Consider the following 22,978-nt stretch of genomic DNA (forward strand, 5'->3'; position numbering starts at 1 on the left):
TCTCTGACTCAAAATTAATTTCTTTGGGGTGTCTGGAAAACTATCCTTTTTCTCTACTGTAAATAGCGAAACAAAGTAAATATTTAGCATATCTGCCATTTCCTCATTTTCAATTACACTATCAGCATTATCAGTTTTTAAGGGGCCCACACAGCTCTTGATCACTTTTTTCGAATATAATTGTAAAAGAAATTTGTGTTGATTTTGATATCCCTTGCAAGTTTATTTTCACACGTTTTTTCTAGCTCTTACTGTTTTGTCACCTTTTGTTGTTCTTTGTCTCCTCCTCCATGAAATCATCAGCAGACAACCTGTGCTCTGCAACCTGTTTCTCTTGCAGGTTCAAATCTTGCTGCTGTGCAATGTTGTGCAGACGCAACAAAACGATGACTATTCTGGACACCGTCTGGTGCATACTGAAGGGTGCCTCCAGATCTGTCTAGGCACCTAAAGCACATCTTCAGCACGCCGATGGCTTATTCAATCAAATATCTGGTGGTCATGTGGCATTCACTGCAATGCTGTTGGGCTTCATTTCTTGTGGATCTGACGCATGCCATCAGCAAATTTTGAAGTGGGTATTCCTCGTCTCCTTCCTGCCACCGCTTAAGTGTCCAAAGACAGGAGGGAGCTTGGACTGCCGCAGTATGAAATCATCATGGCAGCTCCCTGGGAATCTTGCACACACTTGTAGAAACATCTTTTTGTAGTTTCACACCAACTGCACATTGGTGAAGTGGAAGCCCTTGTGGGTAACAAATATTCCTACAATAGATAGCCATTACAGAGACATGGTTGCAAAATAACCAACGTTATGAACTAAATATTCCAGGATACTTAACTTTTAGAAGAGATAGGTAAAATAGAAATGGAGGAGGGGTAGCCCTGATAATAAAGGATGGGATAAAGACAATAGAGAGAAAGGATCTTAGCTCAGAAAATCAAGTAGTAGTATCAGTTTGGGTGGAACTAAGAAAACAATAGCAGAGTTATTTATAACCTAACAGTAGTTGTAGTGTAGGACAGAGTATAAATCAGGAAATTAGAGGCATATGTAATAAGGGTAATCAGTAATCATGAAGGACTTTAATCTTTATTTAGAATGAGAAAATCAAATTCGCTCATGGAATAATTTTCCAAATCTATGTCGAGGAACCAACTAAGGAACAGATTATTTTGTATCTAGTTTCGTGCAAAGAAGAAGGGTTAATTAATAACTTTGCAGTAAGGGGCCTCTGGGGTGGAGTGACCGTAATATGATAGAATTTTATATAGAGTTTGAAAGTGATATAGTTAAGTCCAAATCTAGGGTCTTAAATCTAAACAAAGCAAACTATGCAGGGATGAAGGGTGAGTTGGCTAAGGTAGATGGCAATGACTAGCAATTAAAGAACTAATACATATTTTGCAACAACTATAAATTCCTTTCAAGGCCCAAAAATCCCACAGAAAAAGTTGTCTGTCAGTAAAAAGAGTTAAAACTGGCATTAAATCAAAGGAAGAGGCTTATAATGTTGCCAAAAAGTGTAGTATGGCTGAGGATTGGGAGGATTTTAGAATTTAGCAAAGGAGGACTAAGAAATTTCTATGAAGAAAGAGAAGAGAAAATATGAGATAAGTATGTAAATGGTAAGAGATTAGTGAAAGTAAATGTGGACCCATTAGAAGCAGAGACAGGAGAAACTATAATGGGCAATAAGGAAATGGCAGAGAAGTTAAACAAATACTTTGAATTTCTCTTGATGGTAGAAGACACAAAAACATTCCGGGAATTACGGGGAACCAAGTCTGCAGAAGGTCGTGAAAGCGTTTGCGGCACTGAATCCAGGTCCTCCTCACCACAGTACATACAACTCGCTTCCTCTGCCACCTCCAACCAAGACTGTTTAGTCTGGCCAGCTGACCTTCGGGAATAGAATGTCAGGACTGGCATGGGTACCTGTCTTGCTGCTGGCTCGCTGTTCCTCTCCTGTCATCTCCCACTAAATTGACAACCACAATCATGGCTGTCGGTTCCTTTTTAAAAATAGGCAGCTTTCCTACTGTCCAATCCACACCGCCCTAATTACAGACAGTAAACACGCCACTGGCCACTAATTCTGATTGTTTAAAATCGCGTCGGACGCCGGGGTCGAGACCCGGAAATGCTCCCAGTGTCAGGGTCTAGGCACCAGAACAAAAATTCTGCCCGTTATGAGAGTAGACTAGCAAGAGACATAGAAAGAGATTGCAAATGTTTCTATAGGAATGCAAACAGGAAGAGATTAGTGAAAGTAAATGTGGACCCATTAGAGGCAGAGACAGGCAAAATTATAATGGGAATAAGGAAATGGTGTGCTATTAAATAAATACTTTGAATCTGTCTTCACGCTACAAGAGACAAAAAAATTCTGGGAATAATGACGATAGTGCGAGAAGGTGGAGTTGAGGTAAATGATCAGCCATGATCTTATTGAATGGCGCAGCAGACCTGAAATGGCCTACTCCAACTACTATTTCTTATATTCTTGTTCTTATGGTTTTTCTGGGGTACCTTAATTGCCGTATGCATACAGCCACTAATGCCCTGAACCAATGGAAAGCCAGCTAGACCGCAAACGTAAGCACCCGCTCATTCTGACTGACGTCATTGCAGATGAAGCTCATACAATTGCCGGCCCTGGCAACCAACTATCAGTCACCTGTCTTACACATTTGTGGGCCACCAACTGGGAAATCCTGGATGTGTCTTTAGAAGAGCCCTGGAAAAGTCCAGAAGCCCAAATCTTGAGTGTGGTGGCAACTTTGACAGCCACTGGCAACTGGTCAAGCAGGGAGCAGGTCTTCTTCTAGGAGGTTGAAGATGTCTGCCACGACCTGACACAACAACCTGAGCCTCCTGAAACAATACTGTTCTGTTCCAACATGTCAAGGAACCTCAGTCTCTGGCTGTACACCCTGCGTCACACGCAGTGCTTTGTGTGAGTCGCACCCATCTGCTCCTCCCCTCTCTGTTGTCCAGCTACAGGTCTCTCGATACCAGGTTGCTGGTACTGATCATATTGGCACCTTGTCTGAGACCCAATCTCAGTCAAGGCACCACCTATTCTGATATGATTAAAAAAAACCTCCAAAGTGTAGAAAGAAAACCCTCAGCAGAAGTGCTTTGAACAAACCTTTTCCCACTAGTATTGGGTAAGAGAGCAGCTGGGAGTACTGAGTATTTATTGCAGTACTTGTGTGCGTTTTAATCAGTCCTCTCAATTGTCATTGCGTTCTCGCCTTGCTTTCACTGCCAAGTTTCACAAAACCCAGGAAACCCAAGGATGTGATATTTCAATACACAGCTTTAAGTTTAATATCACTCCAGTTGAGCGATTACCCCACGTTCATAGGAAAGCCGCTTCTCCTGAGGGGTCGATGCACACAGCCAGCCTAACACGCTTGAGTTAAACGTGGAAGTTGATGGGTTGGAGTTGGCTTTCTGATGTACTCACATTTTTGTTGGATTTCAGAAGATCCAGAGACTGACACGGTCACATCATATATCGAGCCAGATTAATCATCTTAAAACTTTTTTCCCCCTATAAACATAACACAGAAGAACAACAGTGAAACTCATACTTAAGGCAAAAATAATGTAGTTGTAATACATCATCAAATCACAAAGAACAATGCATCATAAATCCCTGCATTGGATGATTAAAGTTCCTGGTTCGACATTGATTGAATATGTAGGATGCCTGGGTGCCTAAGATGATAGTTAGGAGAATGGGATTCACTTGAAGTTTGAGCCAGGGTGTTCACAATGCAAGATAAAAGCTTCTTATTACAATCTAAGTGACAAAATCTCACAAGACAGTCATAAAAACACAATGGGGGAGGTTAGCCAACGTTGTGAAGGGAGGTGGCGAGGAAATATAACTTTTCAGTGAAAAAATCCTTCTTCTCATTCGTCTTGGTGTCTTCGGAGAGTATTTTGAGACCTGGTGGGGCCAGGAATTCCCTACTGTTTTATATTGCTGTCACTATCTCAGAAAAAGATTCGGGTCTGGTGGAGTGTGTCCCATTTAAACGCAAGGACTACATTTTTTTTTTAATTGATTAGATTCACAATCAGGGACAATAGAGCAGTCAGGTCGAATTGCTAATCCCTTTTTAGAGTCAGATAATCTCTGTACAGCACCATGGAGTATGATAGCAAGGTATTAAAGTGACCTGTGAGGATTCCCAAAGACTGCAATAATTTGGCCTTTAATTTGGATTGTAATTCACATAACAGTAGCTGCTGGATAAGCATAAATGTGCAGTTATTCCAGGAAATATGCATATCATATACTTCCAGCATGCATCAGTCGGCAAGGGGCTGCAGTCGTGTGAAGCACAATAATCACCAGGCAGACCTACTCTTGCTTTTACATCTGGTTCAAAGCCATGGATATTGTCGCCCATTATTGTTCTGAAATTTCAATATTTAGGTTACCCGCCCACCATTGTTCACTGACTTCACTGAAGTAGAAATGTTGCATTGAAGGGCATCACTTTGTGTTGTTCCAGGCCTAGTGGCACCAGCTCTAACTTTATTTCATGGACATGCACATCAAAGGATATGGGGAGTGGGCAGAAAAGTGGAATTGAAATCCAAGATCAGCCATGATCCTATTTAATGGCTGAGCAGGCTTGATGGGCCATATTATCTACTTTTGCTCCTATTTCTTCTGTTTATATTGTATATTGAGATGATGGTAAAATCACTGCATCCAATATGAATCTAATTCTGCAAAATCTCATATGACCGCAATACTTTTTTTCAAATGCTAATCAACACATTTTAACTCACCGATCGGTATTTTATGAGGAGGCAGCGGCTCCGCCCACTAGCTGGAAAGTCAGGGGGCCAGTCCACCTCCACTGGCCCTAGAAACCACGCCTGTATTTAATGGCACTCAGGCAATAAACTGCTGGCAGTCGTGGCCTCCACCTCTCTGATGCAGGACGCCCCCAATTCCACAAGCTGTTGGCCAATGGGCTGGCAGCTCTTCAGTCCCAGCAACACCACTAGGAGCCAATGCTGGAACTACACCGAGCGAGAAGAGGAACCATGGATGCTGGCCTCGAAGGAAGGTAAATGGGGTCAGGACGTGCCGGGGCTAATCAGCCAGGCCCCCAGTGAGGAGGGGGCTTGGTGGGGGGGGGGGGGGGGAAGTGGGCCTTCAAATGTGGGCGGCTTGTGTCGCTTGGGGAGGCCCTCCATGGGGCACAGGGTGCCTGATCAGGAGGGTTCCCCAGGTGGTGAGGTGCCAATTCGTGGTGGTATAACAGCAGTGCCAGCGGCAAGAGGCCCTTAAGTGGCCATTAATTGGTCACTTAAGCGGCTGAATTGACTTAAGAGCAGGTGGGGTGCTTTCCACCTCCCCCGCTGCTGGTAAAATACCAGCAGGGGAGGGGAGCAACAGGCACTGCACCCCTGCCATCCCACCCAATTTTATGCACCCCCGCTGACTCCCAGCCCACTCCCGGGGTGGGTGAGGGGGGTGTAAATTTCAGGTCACTCTCTCAGGAACACCCAGCTGAGATGTCAGTACTGTTGCATTGTGATGAATTACCTGATTGTTTGCCTTGAGGCTAAGTGTATATTTCGCAAATCCAACCAGCCCAAACCAGTGAGGGACTGTATTGGTCATTAAGGATACTGGCATTAGATTAAAAATAATGATTTCAGATGGGACGGAAGCAGCAATACTCCCAACTCATTGACGATCCATAATGTTAATCTGTTAATTGTGTATCAATGGTTGATTATATGCAGGTGAAGGGTGTTAATTGGGGTCTTACTTGACCACTTATGAGCAGACACTCACTGGGACTGGTGGAGGTTTTGAGTGAGCTACATGTTTATAATCCTTTTATTCTGCACAATAAATGTGAAACTGGGTAAATATAGGCTCCAGCATTATCCTTCCACAACAAGCTTTCTGGAGTTTAACACATAACACTAAAAATAATACAAATTTGAGCTGCCATTTAAAGACACTTAGAAAGGCAACTCCTTCCATATTTTGAGGAAGTTACAAACATTTAATGTCAATTCACGGGTGCCTACCTTTCCAAAGGAATGAAAAATCTGGCATCAAGATTCTTGAAGGTAGCACACACACTGGATCAATTGCGGGAGTAAATACAACACCTGGGAAAGAATTTATTCCCAGTGCATAGACTCTGCCTGCATTTAATGTGTTAATACACCCCAACTTGCTGAAATCAGTCAAATTCTATACAAAGAATTAATCCGATATCAGGATTTCAGTAATAAAACCATCAAGAATTTGAGCTCACCTCTTTGATCAAGCTTTTTCTCACCTGATATCTCCTTCTTTGGCTCAGTGTCCACTGTTGTATGGTTATGCTTCTGTGAAGCACTTTGGAATGTTTTCTTAAGTTAAAGTCGCTAGATAAATGCAATGTGCTGTTTAGCTGCCACTCAGCTGAAACTGCAGAAAGTTTCATTAAATGAAAAAGTGAAACAAAATGTCTGAGTAAATATCAGTTTTTAAAAAAATTGCTAACATTGTGCAGGGATGGAGGATAAACATGAGCGTTACTATTTTATCAGATACAACTTACAAGTGTACCCTTGTATTTCGTAATCAATGTGTGGATGTATTCATCAGTGTTGTAGATAATAGGGCAATATAAGTTATTTTAGTGAAAGAAAATTCATTGTCCTGAAAAATCGCAGAAACTGGGGACAACAGCGGTTAACTCATTGGAGTGAATTACCATAGTTAGGGATGGCAATTACAAGAGGCTTAAAATAACTTGCTTCAGAACTGGGGTCCATTAGCAATATTGGGAGAAAAATATTTCATTTAGTAGGATAACAATAATGACATGATAAATTACAGACACCTTTAACACTCCTGTTGCACACACATAGTTATGTAACATTAAAAAAAGGTGGCTTTTTCCCAGCAAAACACTGACAGTAGAAAAATCATTAAAATGACTACACTATCAGAGTAAGCTAATGCTGACAGAAGTGCACAATGAAAGAAGGAAGGGCACAGTGAACCTTTCATTAAACATGTACATTCCTCTCAAGGTGCACAATTTCTTGCTAATAAAATTTTGAACAAGTCTCAACAAGCAATCTCCTTTGCTCTGAACTTGGAGGTAAAATCCTCATTTAACAAAGTCCAGCACAAGTATTTCTTCAACATTATTCTCTTGGAAATGGACATTCTGTTCTAACAGCCATACAGCATTTTACTGGTCAATATATCAAGCAAAATTTGGAACTTGATAATTAAGCTCTGAAGCAATCCGCAGGTTTATAGCTTTGAATGTTTGAACTATTCTTCCCTGAAATAATAAAAAACTTGAATTATTTTATTTAAACCATATTACATTTTTGCAACAGAATACATGCCAAGAAAAAAAACATTAAAAAATTACATTCTGTAAAGTTATTTATAAAATTACAGATCAGTTTTACTTTGCACAGACAGTGCCTTGTATAAACCAAGGAATATTACAAGAAAATGGAAAAATGATGACAAGATGATTATGTGTAACCCAGAACACCTGGATTTGAAAAAGGGCCTCATCTGTTCCTGTCTGAGCGGAACGTATTTAATTTACCTTGAACCCAAAATTTGAGACACCGAGAGTTCTTTATATAAATAGTCTCTGAGGTTCATTTTTGGAACATATTGATTGATCACCTTCCATTTTTATACTTCAGCTAATAAAAGTAGTGCTGAATCAGGCTTTTCCTATGCTTCTATTGGTCAATGCCAAATGCAGTTGAGAGATGCTGGTTCAATGCTCCCAAATACCCTGACCTTCTGACCCCTAGAATTTTAACAAGCACCCCCAACCCTCCCCCCATGCCACCAATACCTCCGCCTAGTGATAATGGTGCATGGAATGGTATTAAAATTAGGCCGAGTCTACTTGCCAACCTGAGGTCGCTCCTTTCCCACCAGGTGCCATTTCACCTTCGCCAATTTTCAAGTTGGCCAAGGCTCCAGGCACGGGCCTCTTTTACTTTCAAAAGTCCTGGTCCGATGACATCAATCGGTATCACGACATGATATTAACTTAAAGTCAAGGAGAGTTCTGCAGCTCAGCAGTAGAACCACAGCAGGAAATGCCAACTGGCCAAGTTAAGTTCTAAAAGACTACTTCGCTCAGAACTCCTTATGAGCCAAGAGGAGCAGGAATGCTTTCCCCGGGCCCTGCCAGCTGTCCTTGGGACTCCCCAGTCCCAGCCTCAGCCTGATCATTCCAGATTCCTCCTCCCAGTGACTGTTCCAAAATGACCTGGTCTGCAGCTTCCTGCTGCAAAATTCCCACTCCCACTTGCCAGTCAGGTAGTGGATCTGGGTAGGTGCCTAGATGGGCTTTTGCGAGCAACTATTTACAGGAGGCCCTGTCGTCTTCATCCCCAGAATCTCTGTGTGCACCGCCGGTTTGGGGTTTGTCCGCACATTTCCCAACCAACCACCACCATCCCCCACCCCTGCCTTTCAAAATTGGGGCCAGAGATTCAGTGTCTGCCCACAGGGAAAAAGGAAAGCAGATCAGTGCGTAAGGAGGCATAGCTGAGCTGGTGCCATGCCTGCCCGAGTAGTCAGCTTAGGACATCACTTCAGTGCCTGTAAATTAGGCTGTCTGCTTTCTTAAACATGATGCTCAAGTTTCTCAATGGGATATTTGAATTGGTGAATATTTAATTTGTCATTGGAACAGTACAGCTTGTTAAAGTGCCAGTGATTATTGTGGTAGCATGCTGATTGAATTTCAATTAGAAAACCAGAGCCCGGATTTTAACTCAGCACATTCGGGGTAGTGGGGCGTGATGTTATCGCCTGCAGAGAGCTGAAGGAAAGTACCCAGGTCATTTAAACGATCCTGAGCTACCTACCACCCAAAGTCAATAGAATGACATCAAGTTTGGTGGGCGGGATCAGGAATTTGCATCAGAGCCCAGTACACTGGGGACCTGAGGGTGCAGTCTCTGGCAGAAGGTTCGTACTGCAGAGGGGGATGTCTCTACATTAAGGCCAGTGTTGGAAGGGAGGGGAATGCCCTAGTTTGGGGAGGCCCAGGGATTACAATTTACCTTGGGCCTCTTCTGGCTACTCCACTGTGTCCGATCAGATTTTGCTGGTGGCTTTGTTACAGTCCAGGCCTCCTGATTTTTCTGGGTACAATTGCGTTGCGGCACTGATGATGTCATTGGCCTCAACTTTTGAATGTTAAATGGGCCCATTGCGGATATCCCCCCACCGACCCCTACCCCACCCCCAGATGAATTTGACAAGTTAAAATGTGTTTTGGTTGCATTGCAATGCAAATCCCACCCTAACCACTGGTCAACTCTATTCCTGCTGGACAGGCAGGGTTAAAATGCAGGCTTACTTTCTCAGATCTGCTGAAAGGAAGCTGTCTTGTGGCCACCCGTTTGTAACTTGCTTGCTGTACACAAGCAATTGCTCCACTAAAGTCCCAGATAGCCAGTAAGAATAACTGCCCCCACACCCTCGTCCATGTTTATAGATTTTTGATTCTGTACACATAGTAACAGAGTACTGTACATATCTAGTCAGTGGAATTTGTCTCCTACTTCTTACATGTATGAAACAGGTTAGGAAGGATGGAATCGTAATTTCTTAGAATTCTGAGATTTTAAGTAACAGCTTATTTCTCCCAGGTTATATAAACCTTGGTGGCATATCAAGTAATGCTGTTGAGCAAGCTAGGTGGCGCAGTGGTTAGCACCGCAGCCTCACCGCTCCAGCGACCCGGGTTCAATTCTGGGTTCTGCCTGTGCAGAGTTTGCAAGTTCTCCCTGTGTCTGCGTGGGTTTCCTCCGGGTGCTCCGGTTTCCTCCCACATGCCAAAGACTTGCAGGTTGATAGGTTAATTGGCCATTATAAATTGCCCCTAGTATAGGTAGGTGGTAGGGAAATATAGGGACAGGTGGGGATGTGGTAGGAATATGGAATTAGTGTAGGATTAGCATAAATGGGTGGTTGATGGTCGGCACAGACTCGGTGGGCCGAAGGGCCTGTTTCAGTGCTGTATCTCTAAACTAAACTGACGATCCACCTTCTTCCCCAGGAATTTACTACAGTGCATTTTAGGCTCAAAAGGAATTATCAGTCCATCCAATTCAACTCCAAATTTCAATAAATTTCCAAAGTGTGTCTACTTTCCAAACCCATTTTCATCAGACTAGACAAAAAGGAGGCTTCATGACCGAGATTCCTGCCTTAAAACGGTGGCAAACAGCCACCTCTACAGCATGGAACAAGGTCCAAGACAGAACGTTAGTAAACATCAAAGAAAGTGAGTTCCCAACAAAAGGAGAACTGTTATTCTGGAAAACTTGTCTCTAAAGAATCCATGAGTGGTGAGTAAGTTGCATCACTTTCTCCAGTGAGCCTAGAGTAATTATTGTATTCTGATCAATTACCAGGCACTCAGTTTTAGGTACCTTCATGCTGTGTGACAGAATCTCTCTCTGCTATGCGATGGCAAACCATCCTGTTTTGGAACAGCCAGTATCAGAAGTTCTAAGAGAAAGGAAAGTGTATATTTTTCAATTGGTACTGCTTTTGTACATATGGTGAATGAGATAATACCAGGATAATGAGCTCGTACCAAATACCTCCCTGTGTCATTTTAACAAAGTTGTTAACTAGTTTCAAGGAAATGGGTCAACACCTGCACAAAACAGTGAAGTGTGTGACTGAAATCACACTTGCCAAATGGAAACACATTAATTTCATGATATGGAACACTACTTGAACCTTTTTTTTTACTGGACATTGCACATTTGCATTCTGAGACACAGTTACATAGAGAGACAATGGGAGTGCTCCCTGATACAATTAGCGAGATGGGTTTTGTCAATAGTCATGATCAAAAGACATTGCGAGCCATTGACTTTGTAAGAGACAAAACTCCACCCCACCCCCACCGAGTGTCTGGAAGACTCTGAAGTCCAGCAACCCTCCAAGAAGTTGCTATTTCAAACAAAGAGAGGGTCATATGACTTACCTACTGGCCAGACTGGGGACTGTTTGAATTCTGCCTCACAAAAAAGTAACAGACTGCAAGTTGAGAACGAAGGAGGAAGGTCTCTGCTCTCTCTGTCTGTCTCTCAAACAAAGTCCCAGGGATCCACGGTAGCAGCTTAAGCCGCAAGACAGAGCACCTCTTCAGTCTTCTGGTACCAGAGAAGCAAGTCAGAAATTGTGCACCGGGCCCCAGCAAGAACTCCAAGACTATAACTTCAATCGAGAACATTGTATCAAGGACATGGCCATCCAGTAACTGAATTTTATTTATTGCCAACCCTACTTTAACCTCCCCCCTGAATTCTTTCTTCCCCTTTGTATCTATTTGTGTGTGTGTTTCTCTCGTGTCCATGCTAGTGGATTGTGTTGCGTATTTTAGTAATTTTTAACCGAGTTAGAGTGATAAGGCCAATAAACTTACATCTTTCTTGTTTAAACCTAAGAAAACCTGTCTGATTAGTTCATTTGCAATTACTATTAGAGTGCAGTGAGCAAAGGACTCACTGAGGGGTAAGCTAAAATCACTGTTTTAAAAGTTAAATGCCGTTACGGCCAAACCAACAAAGGGGCAAGAGGGGTGCCCAGTCAGAATAGAAATGGTGAGGAAGGGGTCTCAGTGTCCCTTCTTGCCCCTTTCCTGGTTTCACCTTAAGAGGAGGAAATATCGGTACAAGTGCATTAAACGCTCAAAAAAATCAGCCCCAATCAGAAAATACATCTCAGCAGGTTTTGGATCTGAGGCCTTTGAGATTTTCAGGATGTACTTGGTTTTTCTACCTTTCAGAGTACCATTAAATGGAAAGGAATTAGGATCAAAAGTAATTCTCCAGCCAGTCAATGAAGTATTTATAAAGTGTAGTCACCGTTATAATGTAGGAAATTCAGCAGTCAACTTGTGCACAGTATGTTTCCACAAACAGCAATATGATAATGACGAGATAATTTTTTTTTCCCCAAGTGATGTTGGTCGAGGGATAAATGCTGGTCAAGACACAGGGCAGAATTTCTCTGCTTTTCTTCAAAATAGTGCTATGGGATCTTTTACCTCAGTTTAACATCTCATCTGAAAGACGGCACATCCCACAGTGTAGCACTCCTTCAGTACCGCCCAGATTTTTATGTGACAGAATCTCTCTCCGCTATGGGATGGCAAACCATCCTTTTCTGGAACAGTCAGTATCAGAATTTCTGAGAAAAGACAGTGTATATTTTCCAATTGGTACTGTTTTTGTATGAATGGTTAATGAGCTCATACCAAATTCCTCCATGTGTTATTTTAAGCGGAGTGGGGCTTGAAAACATGACCTTCTACCTCAGAGGTGAGAGAGTGCTACCCACAGAGTCACTGCTGACCTTTGGTGAAAGAAAATCTAGGACAAAAACAGAATGCAAATTTTAAAAATAGACAAGTACAACAACAACTGGGGCTAGACATAAGATAGGAAAACAAAGGTCTTAGAGCATTTTGATTCCATTTTTATTGGCAAGTTTAATTTCAAGTGTGTTATCTTCATTTTTCCGCTTACCTGGATTCACACCTGCCGCTGAGCAGGGGACAGGGGAGGTGTCTGCTTTGTTTCCAGACTTCCATCAATGTCTGATTGCCCTGTCTCACTCTCCACAGCCATGCAATGCTGAAGTCTTCACCTGGCATCTCTGGCTTAGTGCAATTTAGATCAGGAGCAGAGGAGGGAATTGAACCTCTACACTGGGGTACTGAGTATCAGTACTTCAATGTTGAGTATCATGACACCCTCTCATATTAAGGATCTTGACTTTTCCACATACCAGTAGGAGTCTGCTGTTGCTTTTCCTGTTAACTGGGCAAAAAGCCACAGCATTGTGCAATCTTAAATATACCGAGCGTTCCTTAGATTAATGCTGAATAAAAGTACATTCAAATCTTTTGCCCCTCAAATAATCAAAATACATAAACTCCAAATACATATATGACAAAAACTGCATAACAAAAGGGCTAATGCTACTTAAATTACAATTATTGTTCACACATTTATTATGACATCTCTTTGCATAACAATAAGTTACACTGCCAAATAAAATGGCTCAAGAACATTTGTCGGAACCCTAAAAAGGAGTTAATAACAGTTAATTATAACCACAATAATTAAACTGTATCAAGAACATTCTTCATTACAGCTTTATAGAAAATTTCCCCATTGTAATCAGCAACAGAAGGTTCAGAGCAAACAAATAATGTTAAATAGATAAAGCCATATACTTAGAAACTGTAAACTTCATGGTGGAAATAGGTTAGATTTGCATTACTCTTGTAGCAAATGACATAAACATTCTCAATACAAATGGAACATGTAAAAAAATAAATACACAAATAGAAGACATATACAAAAGTCGATCAAATAGCAAGGCTTTCACAGAATGCCACACTGATGAAAATGTCTGTGCTCAATCGGCTTTCAACACAAGTTGATATCCGAAAACTTACAAAAATGAATCAAAGGCGGTTTCACTGTGGCAAAGGCACAATCACTTGAACATAATTAATCGGAAAGAACCCAGATTCACCATTTAACATGCCTTCAAACCAATTCTCGTCGATCTGATTTGTCAGAGTGATGATGTCACCTTCCTTGAATCCAAGTTCCCCCTCGTTTTCAGGATCAAAGTCATAAAGAGCTTTACAGCAAGGCTGATCTGCTTGTGTGCAAGAGGCTGGATATAAAGGGGGAAAAATCATGTTATATGATAAATTTGAGTAATTAAGCTATATTCAACTAATAAACATTTAAATATACAAGGTATTTCACTACAAAACATTAAAAAAATTCATTTTTAGGGAAAAACAATTGCTCAGAAAACATAAGAAATTAGATGTGGCTTTGTTTCATAGAAACAGAAAATAGGAGCAAGAGTCGGCTATTCGGCCCTTCGAGCCTGCTCCGCCATTCATTATGATCATGGCTGATCATCCAACTCAATAACCTGTTCCCATTTTCCCCCCAAATCCTTTGATCCCTTTCGCCCCAAGAGCTATATCTAACTCCTTCTTGAAACATTTTCTCAAACCACTCCTTCATTGTGAGCTGGCACATGCCAAAACCATCTCCAATCTGTCTCTCATTTCCTGGCACTTTAAATAAAAATGATCAAGTGTTGTACAGATTATTTCCAAATCCAAATACCAATTACATAGGACAATGGAGATAAACAGAGCCTTGTGCAAATAACCTGAAACTGCAAGATTAAGAGATGGGTAATGATCACCCCACCCCCCAATGAAGTTCATTCAACTTCAGAAATTATTAAAATGGACTTCAGAATACAAATTAAGTAAATTTGTTTCGGGTTAAAAAAAAAGGAATTCCTTGAGACAGTACCAAGAAAAATCAGTTAGTCCGTTCTAAAACAGATACGCAAGAACATATTCTACTTATCACAGGACTGACATTACATTATTAATTAATCCAAAAACAGCAATTTGGGGGGGAAATGGACAGTTACTGCCAAACATGCGAAAATAGGGATGCATCTCACACGCATCAGTTTAAGAAACTACTCACAAGGTGAACATGTATGCTTTGACCTGCGAAGGAACCTGAATGGGGATGATTTGGCTAAATGATAACAGAAAGGGAAAGGATGGATTAAGCTTGCAGGATGGTTCTAGTACAACGCGAGCCAACTGATGCAAAGCACTAGTTTTAGCAAACTAATGTACATTTAGGCTCAAAACAAATTATATTAATATTGGCATTAAAATGAATAATTATGTGGAATATCAAGCATTCAAAGCACCTACGTAGGATCAGATATGGAGGATTTATAAGGACAACACACAAAGGTAATGCTGGAAATATTCTTGAGATATAATAATGTACACTTTATACTCTTATGGCATGGTACTATCCACCTTATACTCTTGCAGTATGGCAATCTGGTAATAAAGCATGTGTATGATCATCAAAGCTTCGATATTCACAAGTAAATATTCCTACCAGATGACTTGAATGAAGAACCATATGAAAGACCATTGTGCTGCTGATTATCATTGGGTTCAAAAGATGGAGCGACTACAGGCTTTGGCTTGAAGTCACGCTTCGGACGGCTCGAGGCTGTATTTATCCTTTGAGAAAAAGGCACAACGGTAGAAAAATGTTGAGAAAACAAAAAATGGTATGTAAATAATATAATGATTATAATGCAGTCATTTTCCTTCTTTGGTAAGGGGGGGATGGAAGAAGTCTTTGCCTAATAAGAGTGCACATTGGAAACTCCATCTTATGCTGTACACGACATCTGACTATTAGGAACAGAAATAGGCCATTCAGCCCCTCAAGCCTGCATTGCCATTCAATTATATTTTGGCTAATCTGTATCTCAACTTCATTTACTTTCCCAAGCTCCTTACCCAACAAAAACCTCTCTCTCAGTCTTGAGAGCTTCAATTCTTCCCGTTTCCACACCCTTTTGGGGGACAGAGTTCCAGATTTCCACCACCTTTATGACTTTCCTCCTAAACTAGCCTTGCTCTAATTTTAAGTTTATGTCCTTTCACTCTTGATTTCCCCCAGAGGAAATAATTTCCCACTGCACAGTGGCGCAGTGGCTAGCACCGCAGCCTCACAGCTCCAGTGACCTGGGTTCGGTCCTGGGTACTGCCCGTGCGGAGTTTGCAAGTTCTCCCTATGACCGCGTGGGTTTCCTCCAGGTGCTCCGGTTTCCTTCCACATGCCGAAGACTTGTGGGTTGATAGGTAAATTGGCCATTGTAGGTGGTAGGAGAATTGAGGGAAGGTGGAGATGTGAGGGGGAAAAAATGGGATTAATATAGGATTAGTATAAATGGGTGGTTAATGGTTGGCACGGACTCGGTGGGCCGAAGGGCCTGTTTCGGTGCTGTATATGACTCTATATACCCTATCCAATCCTGTTAACATTTTAACACATCTCGGTCAGATCAGCCCTCAATCTTCTATATTCAAGAGAATATAAACCATGTCTGTGCAACTTTTCAACCTCATTTAATCCTCAAAGCCCCAGTATTATTCTGGTGTATTTGGACTGCACTCCATCCTTCTTGAGGCACAGTGACCAAAACTGAATTCACTACTCCAAATGGGGTATGGCCAGGATGCTATAAAACAAAGTTTAATTGGTCAGAATGTTGTGCACTGTGTGCTGGAATTTCTGCAATGTGTGGGGAAAATGCCAGAATCACAGCAATACAAAACAGCTCCGTTAGTATTTTTCAAAGTAATTCAAGCGCTCATTGAGTTTTGATTTGGTTGGGCCTGGTCATTCATTTGTACACTATTGCTTTAAAAAAAATATAGTGAATTCATTGTAATGCAACAGCCTAGCTGCTACCTTCTAATTTTGGAAGTAGGTGTAAATGGGATCGAAACTCAGATTATGATAATCTGAATACAGTCACACATATACTTTAACCTCTATTCTTTTCCTGAAACCAAGCTGAAGTTGTATGTGATGCCAATCAGTTGCATTTCTAGTGCCTGGTTTTGAGATTTTACTGGGTCAGGATTTTCATTAAGTTACTGCTTCAAGTCTGAGACCATATTTTCCTATATGCGTAAAGGTGAAGAAAAATTCTACTACTAAAGACAGTTTTATAAAATAATTTTTCTTTACACTTGGGGGAAATATACCTTTCAGCATTTGCGCAAAATATTGTTTTAAGTTTCCACTGGCAGTCACATAACACTATTACCCACCTTCACGTTGAATAAGAAAATGTTTTCACTACAGTAAATGTATGCCATCTCACCCTCATATTCTAGTGTACCAGTGAACAGTCCTATTCAATATTATTAAAGCCAGAGGACGTTTTGGTTGAGTCAAGTTGATAATAGTGCTGCAGAAGCACATTTTCCAGATACATGCCGGTAAATCTTTATACCTATTTAAATGAAAAGCCAGGCTGTATAAACTATCGACACTCTCACTGTTCCCCTAATTACTGCTGTCCCTAACCTTGTTTTGTTTCCTTTCAGGATAGGACTAGCCCTGCTTATTTTTGGTCTTTGACATCAAAACACAGTGCTTCATACATACATGTTTCATCCAGTGCTAACAAGCAAAAATCCTAAAGTTATGCTATCCAAATGCTAAAAACAATTGTTTGAAATTCCTGCCTCCACTATTTTAGTGGAGATGTCAACCCATTTAAAATAAAAAAGGAATGCCTTTCACCAAAAATGAAGGGAGGAACTTCAGATAACCACATTTGATGTTGTATTCTCATATCCGAATGCTTAATTGCAGGGCTCTTATCCACTGCGGAGAATGAAGTTCAAATAGGGATCAACATTTGGAATCGAATTCATTGATTCTTAAAGGAAGTCCAGTCTTTTGTTGCAGTTGTTAATTAGGCTGCTATGTCTACACTAGCTTGCCTCAAATGTAGGAATAGAGATTCACGCACAAGCATGTGTCACATCTTCAAACAAAATAATGCCTGTTTTCTGGGAGAAGAGGAGAGGAAGATTAGAAGAGGTTGTGATCAAAGTTATTAGCTATAAATTCATGATGGTTTAAGCAGGAGAGGGTAGAGAGATGTTTCCTCTTCAACAAAAAAAAAATCCTTTTTCATCAGAGATATTGAGGTTGAATGAAGTCATTGGCAAATCAAGCCAGAAAAAAATAGACAAATGCATTAAAAGTAAAATCAGTGACCACTGCTCCTGGTGGAAGACTGCATTGAAAGGGAATATGAATCAGAGATAGGGATATGAAAATGTCAATCCGATTCTCTAATTCACATTCTCGTTGAACACAACTTCCTGCTGGGAGCTCAATAGTGCTGATCTGTTTATTATTAGGAGCTGACCATGGGCTTTTATTTGTAACCAATTATCATAAAAAGGTGAAAATCATCTCAACCCTCTATCGGGTTTAGAACTCCTTTTTGTCTTTTGCTTTGTGTGTTCGGTTCTTCCTTTCCGATTTTGCAAGGACAAAGAACCACACTGTCCTCTGCCTCAACCCCATATCCTTCAATGAAGGATTAGTAGCATACATGGTTCACAATTTCACCTGTGCTGTAGTATGTTATGAAGCTCCTCCAGAATTGTAGTGGATTCTTTATGATAGTTCAAAGCTGCTTCCACTAGAGCTAACAGTTGGCTTATTTGCTCTACCTACAGGAAAGAGGAAACTTCTTTAGAAAGAAACGACGACTGGTTATCAAATTATTCAAAGTAAGTGTGATTAATTTTGGGAGGGGCATAAGACATAAGCAAGTTGACAGAAGTTTAATTCCTAGAAGCTTTAGTCATAGCATGTATTGTGCTAACCAGGTGTTTCATTTTACTCAGTAGGGCAAGTGTTAATTTTTCAAACTACAGTTAAATCACACTACACTGTTTTAGCTAAACTATCTGCATATGGCTCACCTGCAGATGAAACTTTCTCATAACAGAGACATTATCCAATTTTTCTTGTTCTATGTAAGCTGAAATTTAAAATGGTCAAAACACAAGTCTTTTTAAAAGACTATCTTCCAAGGAACTAATGTACTTCAAAAATATCAGACTAAATGCTAGACTGTAAATGCTAAAATTTTTATGATACTCATAACTTTTAATTCAAGAAAATAGGTCAGAGCAGGTCATGTTCTGCAGATAATATTTTGTAGTAATTTTACCCATATTTAGAAACCTGGACAAAGTTCAGTATTAGCCTTTATTAAAGTATGACTATAATTTTTCTTCTATACATTCCATACCTGTTTAGCACTGTCAATTAATGCAATTGATAAATGAAGTTAAAAACAAAATTATTTTAGTTATCAAATAACACAAATATCAACTGTAATTTTGCAACAGCTGAACCTCAATGGTGGATAAAGAGGTCCCAACCAAACTTAATGTAACAGTAAAGGGAAAGCATTTGGAAAGAATGAAATTGTATTTATATAGCACCTTTCACAACCTCAGGACCAAAACGCTTTGTAGCCAATGAATCACTTTCTTTTGAAGTGTAGTGACTGTTGTCTTGTAGTGAAATGTGGAAACCAATTAGTGGACAACAAAGTTCTAAAAACAGCAGTAGAATAACCAGTTAATCTGTTTCAGCAAATGGTTGAGGGCTAGGTGCCAGGAGAATGCCTCTGCTCTTCTTCGAGATAGTGTCATAAGATAGTGTCACCATAAGTGGTTAGCACCGCAGCCTCACAGCTCCAGGGACCCAGGTTCGATTCTGGGTACTGCCTGTGTGGAGTTTGCAAGTTCTCCCTGTGTCTGCCTGGGTTTCCTCCGGGTGCTCCGGTTTCCTCCCACAAGCCAAAAGACTTGCAGGTTGATAGGTAAATTGGCCATTATAAATTGTCACTAGTATAGGTAGGTGGTAGGGAAATATAGGGACAGGTGGGGATGTTTGGTAGGAATATGGGATTAGTGTAGGATTAGTATAAAAATGGGTGGTTGATGTTCGGCACAGACTCGGTGGGTCGAAGGGCCTGTTTCAGTGCTGTATCTCTAATCTAATCTAATCTTTTACGCACACCTGAGAGAGCAGATGGCGCTTCGGTTTAATGCCTCTTCCAGAAAGACAGCACCTCTGAGCGCAGCACTCCCTCAGTCCGGCACTGAACTGTCAGCCTACATTATATTCAAGTCTCTAGAATGGAACTTGAACCCAGAACCTTCTGATCCAGAAGGGAGAATGCTACCACTGAGCCAAGACTGACACCTTGCTGCCAGGGAGGAATGCAGATTTCTCAGCTCACAGCATGGACTCAAGTGACTCTGGACCAGTTCCCTGGCCAGTTTAAAGTCACAAGGTTTGCTTTGTAAAGCTGCATGTTTAGGATGCATGGGAAAGCTCCATCTTAGTGATTGTTTTGATGGAGCCTCGAATGAAGAGACACACATAACTCAACAGCCTCCATGCTGGTAAAGAACTTGACTTTTTAAGTAAAATGTCATTCAAGATTCTAAGACTAATATTTTCTCCTATAAAAGAGGGGTAGTACTTTGAAGAACCATTTCCCCTGCCAGATTATTCATCTCTTTATATACCAGTGCATTTTTTTTTTAGTTCATTTATGGGATGTGAGCCCCACTGGCAAGGCCAACATTTATTGCCTATCCCTAATTGTCTTTGAGAAGGTGATGGTGAGCCCCCTTCTTGAACTACTGCAATCCATGTGATGTAGATACACCCACCGTGCTGTTAGGGAGAGAATTTCAAGATTTTGACCCAGTGACAGTGAAGGAACAGCGATATAGTTCCAAGTCAGGATGGTTTGTAGCTTGGAGGGAAACCTGCAGATGCTGGTGTTCCCATGCATCTGCTGCCCTTGTATTTCTAGGTGGTAGAAGTTGCAAGTTTTGAAGGTGCTGTCAAGGGAGCCTTGGCGAGTTGCTGCAGTGCATCTTGTAGATGGTACACACTGCTGCCACTGTACGTCAGTGGTGAAGGGACTGAATGTTTAAGGTGGTGGATGTGGTGCCAATCATGGGGCTACTTTGTCCTGGATGGTGTTGAGCTTCCCGAGTATTGTTGCAGCTGCACTCATCCAGGCAAATGGAGAGTATTCCATTGCACTCCTGGATTGTGCCTTGTAGGTGGTGGAAAGACTTTGGGGAGTTAGTTACTAGCCACAGAATTCTTAGCCTCTGACCTACTTTTGTAGCCACAGTATTTGTATGGCTGGACTAGTTAAGGTCCTGGTCAATGGTAATCCCGGGATGTTGATGGTGGGGGATTCAGCGATGGTAATGCAGTTGAATATCAATGGGAAATGGTAAGAATCTCTCTGGTTTAAGATGGCAATTGTGTGGTGAAAATGTTACTTACTACTTATCAGCCCAAGCCTGAATATTGTCCAGATCTTGCTGCATGCAGGCACAGACTGCTTCAGTATTTGAAGAGTTGCAAATGGTACTGAAGAGTGCAATGATCAGCGAAGATGCCACTTCTGATCTTATGTTGCAGGCAATGTCATTGATGAAACTGATGAAGATGTTTGGGCCTGGGGGGGAAACTACCCTGAAGAACTCTTGCAGCATTGTCCTGGCATTGAGATGATTGGCCTCCAACAACCACAACCATCTTCCTTTGTGCTAGGTATGACTTCAACTTGTGGAGAGTTTCCCCCAGATTCCCATTCATTTCAATTTTGCTAGGGCTCTTAATGCCATGCTCAGTCAAATGCTGCCTTGATTTCAAAGGCAGTGTCTGTCTTACCTCACCTCTGCAGTTCAGCTCTTTCGTCCATGTTTGGACAAAGGCTGTAATGAGGTCTGGAGCAGAGTGAAATGGTGGAACCCAAATTGAGCATTGTTATTAAGTTATTGCTGAATAAATGCTTCCTGATAGCAGTGTCAACGACCTCTTCCATCACTGTTGATGATTGACAGTGCAGTGATCAGGCTGGAATTGGCCAGATTGGATCTGTCCTGCTTGTTGTGAACGGGACATATATGGGCAATTTTCCACATTGTCAGGTAGATCCCCAGTGTTGCAGTTGTCATGCAGACGCAAACCCCCCCCCCCCCCCCCACCCAACCTGCCAAAAATGAGGCATATTAATTTTGCCATATGAACATTGATTTTAAACTGCGTTAACCGAATTAGAGTTTGAGTTTAATAAAGTTTAACCTTTTTTTTTCTGTAAATTGAAGAAAACCTGTTTGGCTAGTTTCTTTGCCTTCTAATTGGAAGTTAGTGAACAAGGATTCACTAAGAGGGAGCTAAAGAAAAAAACTGGTGTCTTTAAAATTAAACCCCGTTACGGTTAAACAAGGTGAAGACTGAGAAGGAACCCTAGACCCCTTTCTCATCTGGTCATAACACAGCTAACTGGAACAGCTTGGCTAGGGGTGCCTCATTTTTAGGTATGCTTGGTGTTGCTGCTGGAATGATTTTCTACATTCCTTGTTGAACCAAGGTTGGTTTACTGGCTTGATGATAATGGCAGATTGAGGGCTATGCCAGGCCATCAGGTTACATATTGTGATTGAGTACAATTCTGCTGCTGCTGGTGGCCCACACTGCCTCATGGAGGCCCAGTTTTGAGTTGCTTGATCTGTTCTGAATCTATGCCATTTAGCATGGTGGTAGTGCCACACGACATGGTTGTGTGTGCCCTCATTGTCTTAGACTCCACAAGGACTGTGGTGGTCACTCCTAACAATACTGTCATGGACAGATGCATAGGTGACATGTAGACTGGTGAGGATGAGCTCAAGTAAGCTTTGCCCTCTTATTGGTTCTCTCACCATCTGCCACACTCCCAGTCTGTCAGGTATGTCCTTCAGGACTCAGCCAGTTTGTTTAGTAGTGATGCTTCTGAGCCACTCTTGGTGATGGGCTTTGAAGTTCCCCACCCAGAGTACATTCTGTACACTTCCTACCCTCAATGCTACTTGCAAGTGGTATTCAGCATGGAGAAGCAGGGATTCATCAGCAGGAGGTTTTCTTGCCCATGTTTGACCTGATGCCATGAGACTTCATTGCGTCCAGGGTCAAATGTTGAGGACCCCCAGGGCAACTCCCTCCCAACTATTGAAAGTGTCATGCGGTGAGACAGGACATACCCAGGGATGGTGATGGGAGGAGGCTGGGACATTAGCTGTAAGGTATGATGCAGTGAGTATGACTATGTCAGGCTGTTGCTTGACTAATCTGTGGGACAGCTCTCCCAATTTTGGCCCAAGTACCCAAAGTTAGTAGGAGGACTTTGCAGGGTCAACTGGGCAGGGTGTGCCTTTGTCACTTCTGGTGCCTAGGTCAATGCAGGATGGTCCATTGAGTTTTATTCTTATTCATCCTTTCAGTAGCAGTTTGATACAACTGAATGGCTTGCTAGGCCATTTCAGATGGCAGTTAACAGTCGATAACATTGCTATGGGTTTAGAGGAACATGTAGGCCAGACTGGATAAGGGCAGCAGATTTCCTTCCCTCGA

The 22,978-nt window shown here is 41.6% G+C and overlaps 1 protein-coding gene across 5 annotated transcripts in view; it reads right to left on the reverse strand.

Moving 5' to 3' along the window:
* Positions 1 to 13,059: 13,059 nt before the first annotated feature.
* The window catches only part of sh3gl3a (SH3-domain GRB2-like 3a), a 154,358-nt gene continuing 144,439 nt past the window's right edge, over positions 13,060 to 22,978 (reverse strand). For 4 of the 5 annotated variants that reach the window (XM_068017607.1, XM_068017609.1, XM_068017610.1 and 1 more), the window contains 4 exons: positions 18,101 to 18,204; positions 15,044 to 15,171; positions 14,609 to 14,662; positions 13,060 to 13,760 (listed from right to left, as the gene is read on the reverse strand). In XM_068017607.1, the coding sequence (XP_067873708.1) occupies positions 13,555 to 13,760; positions 14,609 to 14,662; positions 15,044 to 15,171; positions 18,101 to 18,204 (492 nt within the window). In that variant the 3' untranslated portion in view covers positions 13,060 to 13,554. The remainder of the gene's footprint in view (positions 13,761 to 14,608; positions 14,663 to 15,043; positions 15,172 to 18,100; positions 18,205 to 22,978) is intronic. The other variant, XM_068017608.1, reaches the window with a different exon arrangement.

The sequence above is a fragment of the Heterodontus francisci genome, chromosome 38, assembly GCF_036365525.1.
Source record: "Heterodontus francisci isolate sHetFra1 chromosome 38, sHetFra1.hap1, whole genome shotgun sequence".
Taxonomy (NCBI): domain Eukaryota; kingdom Metazoa; phylum Chordata; class Chondrichthyes; order Heterodontiformes; family Heterodontidae; genus Heterodontus; species Heterodontus francisci.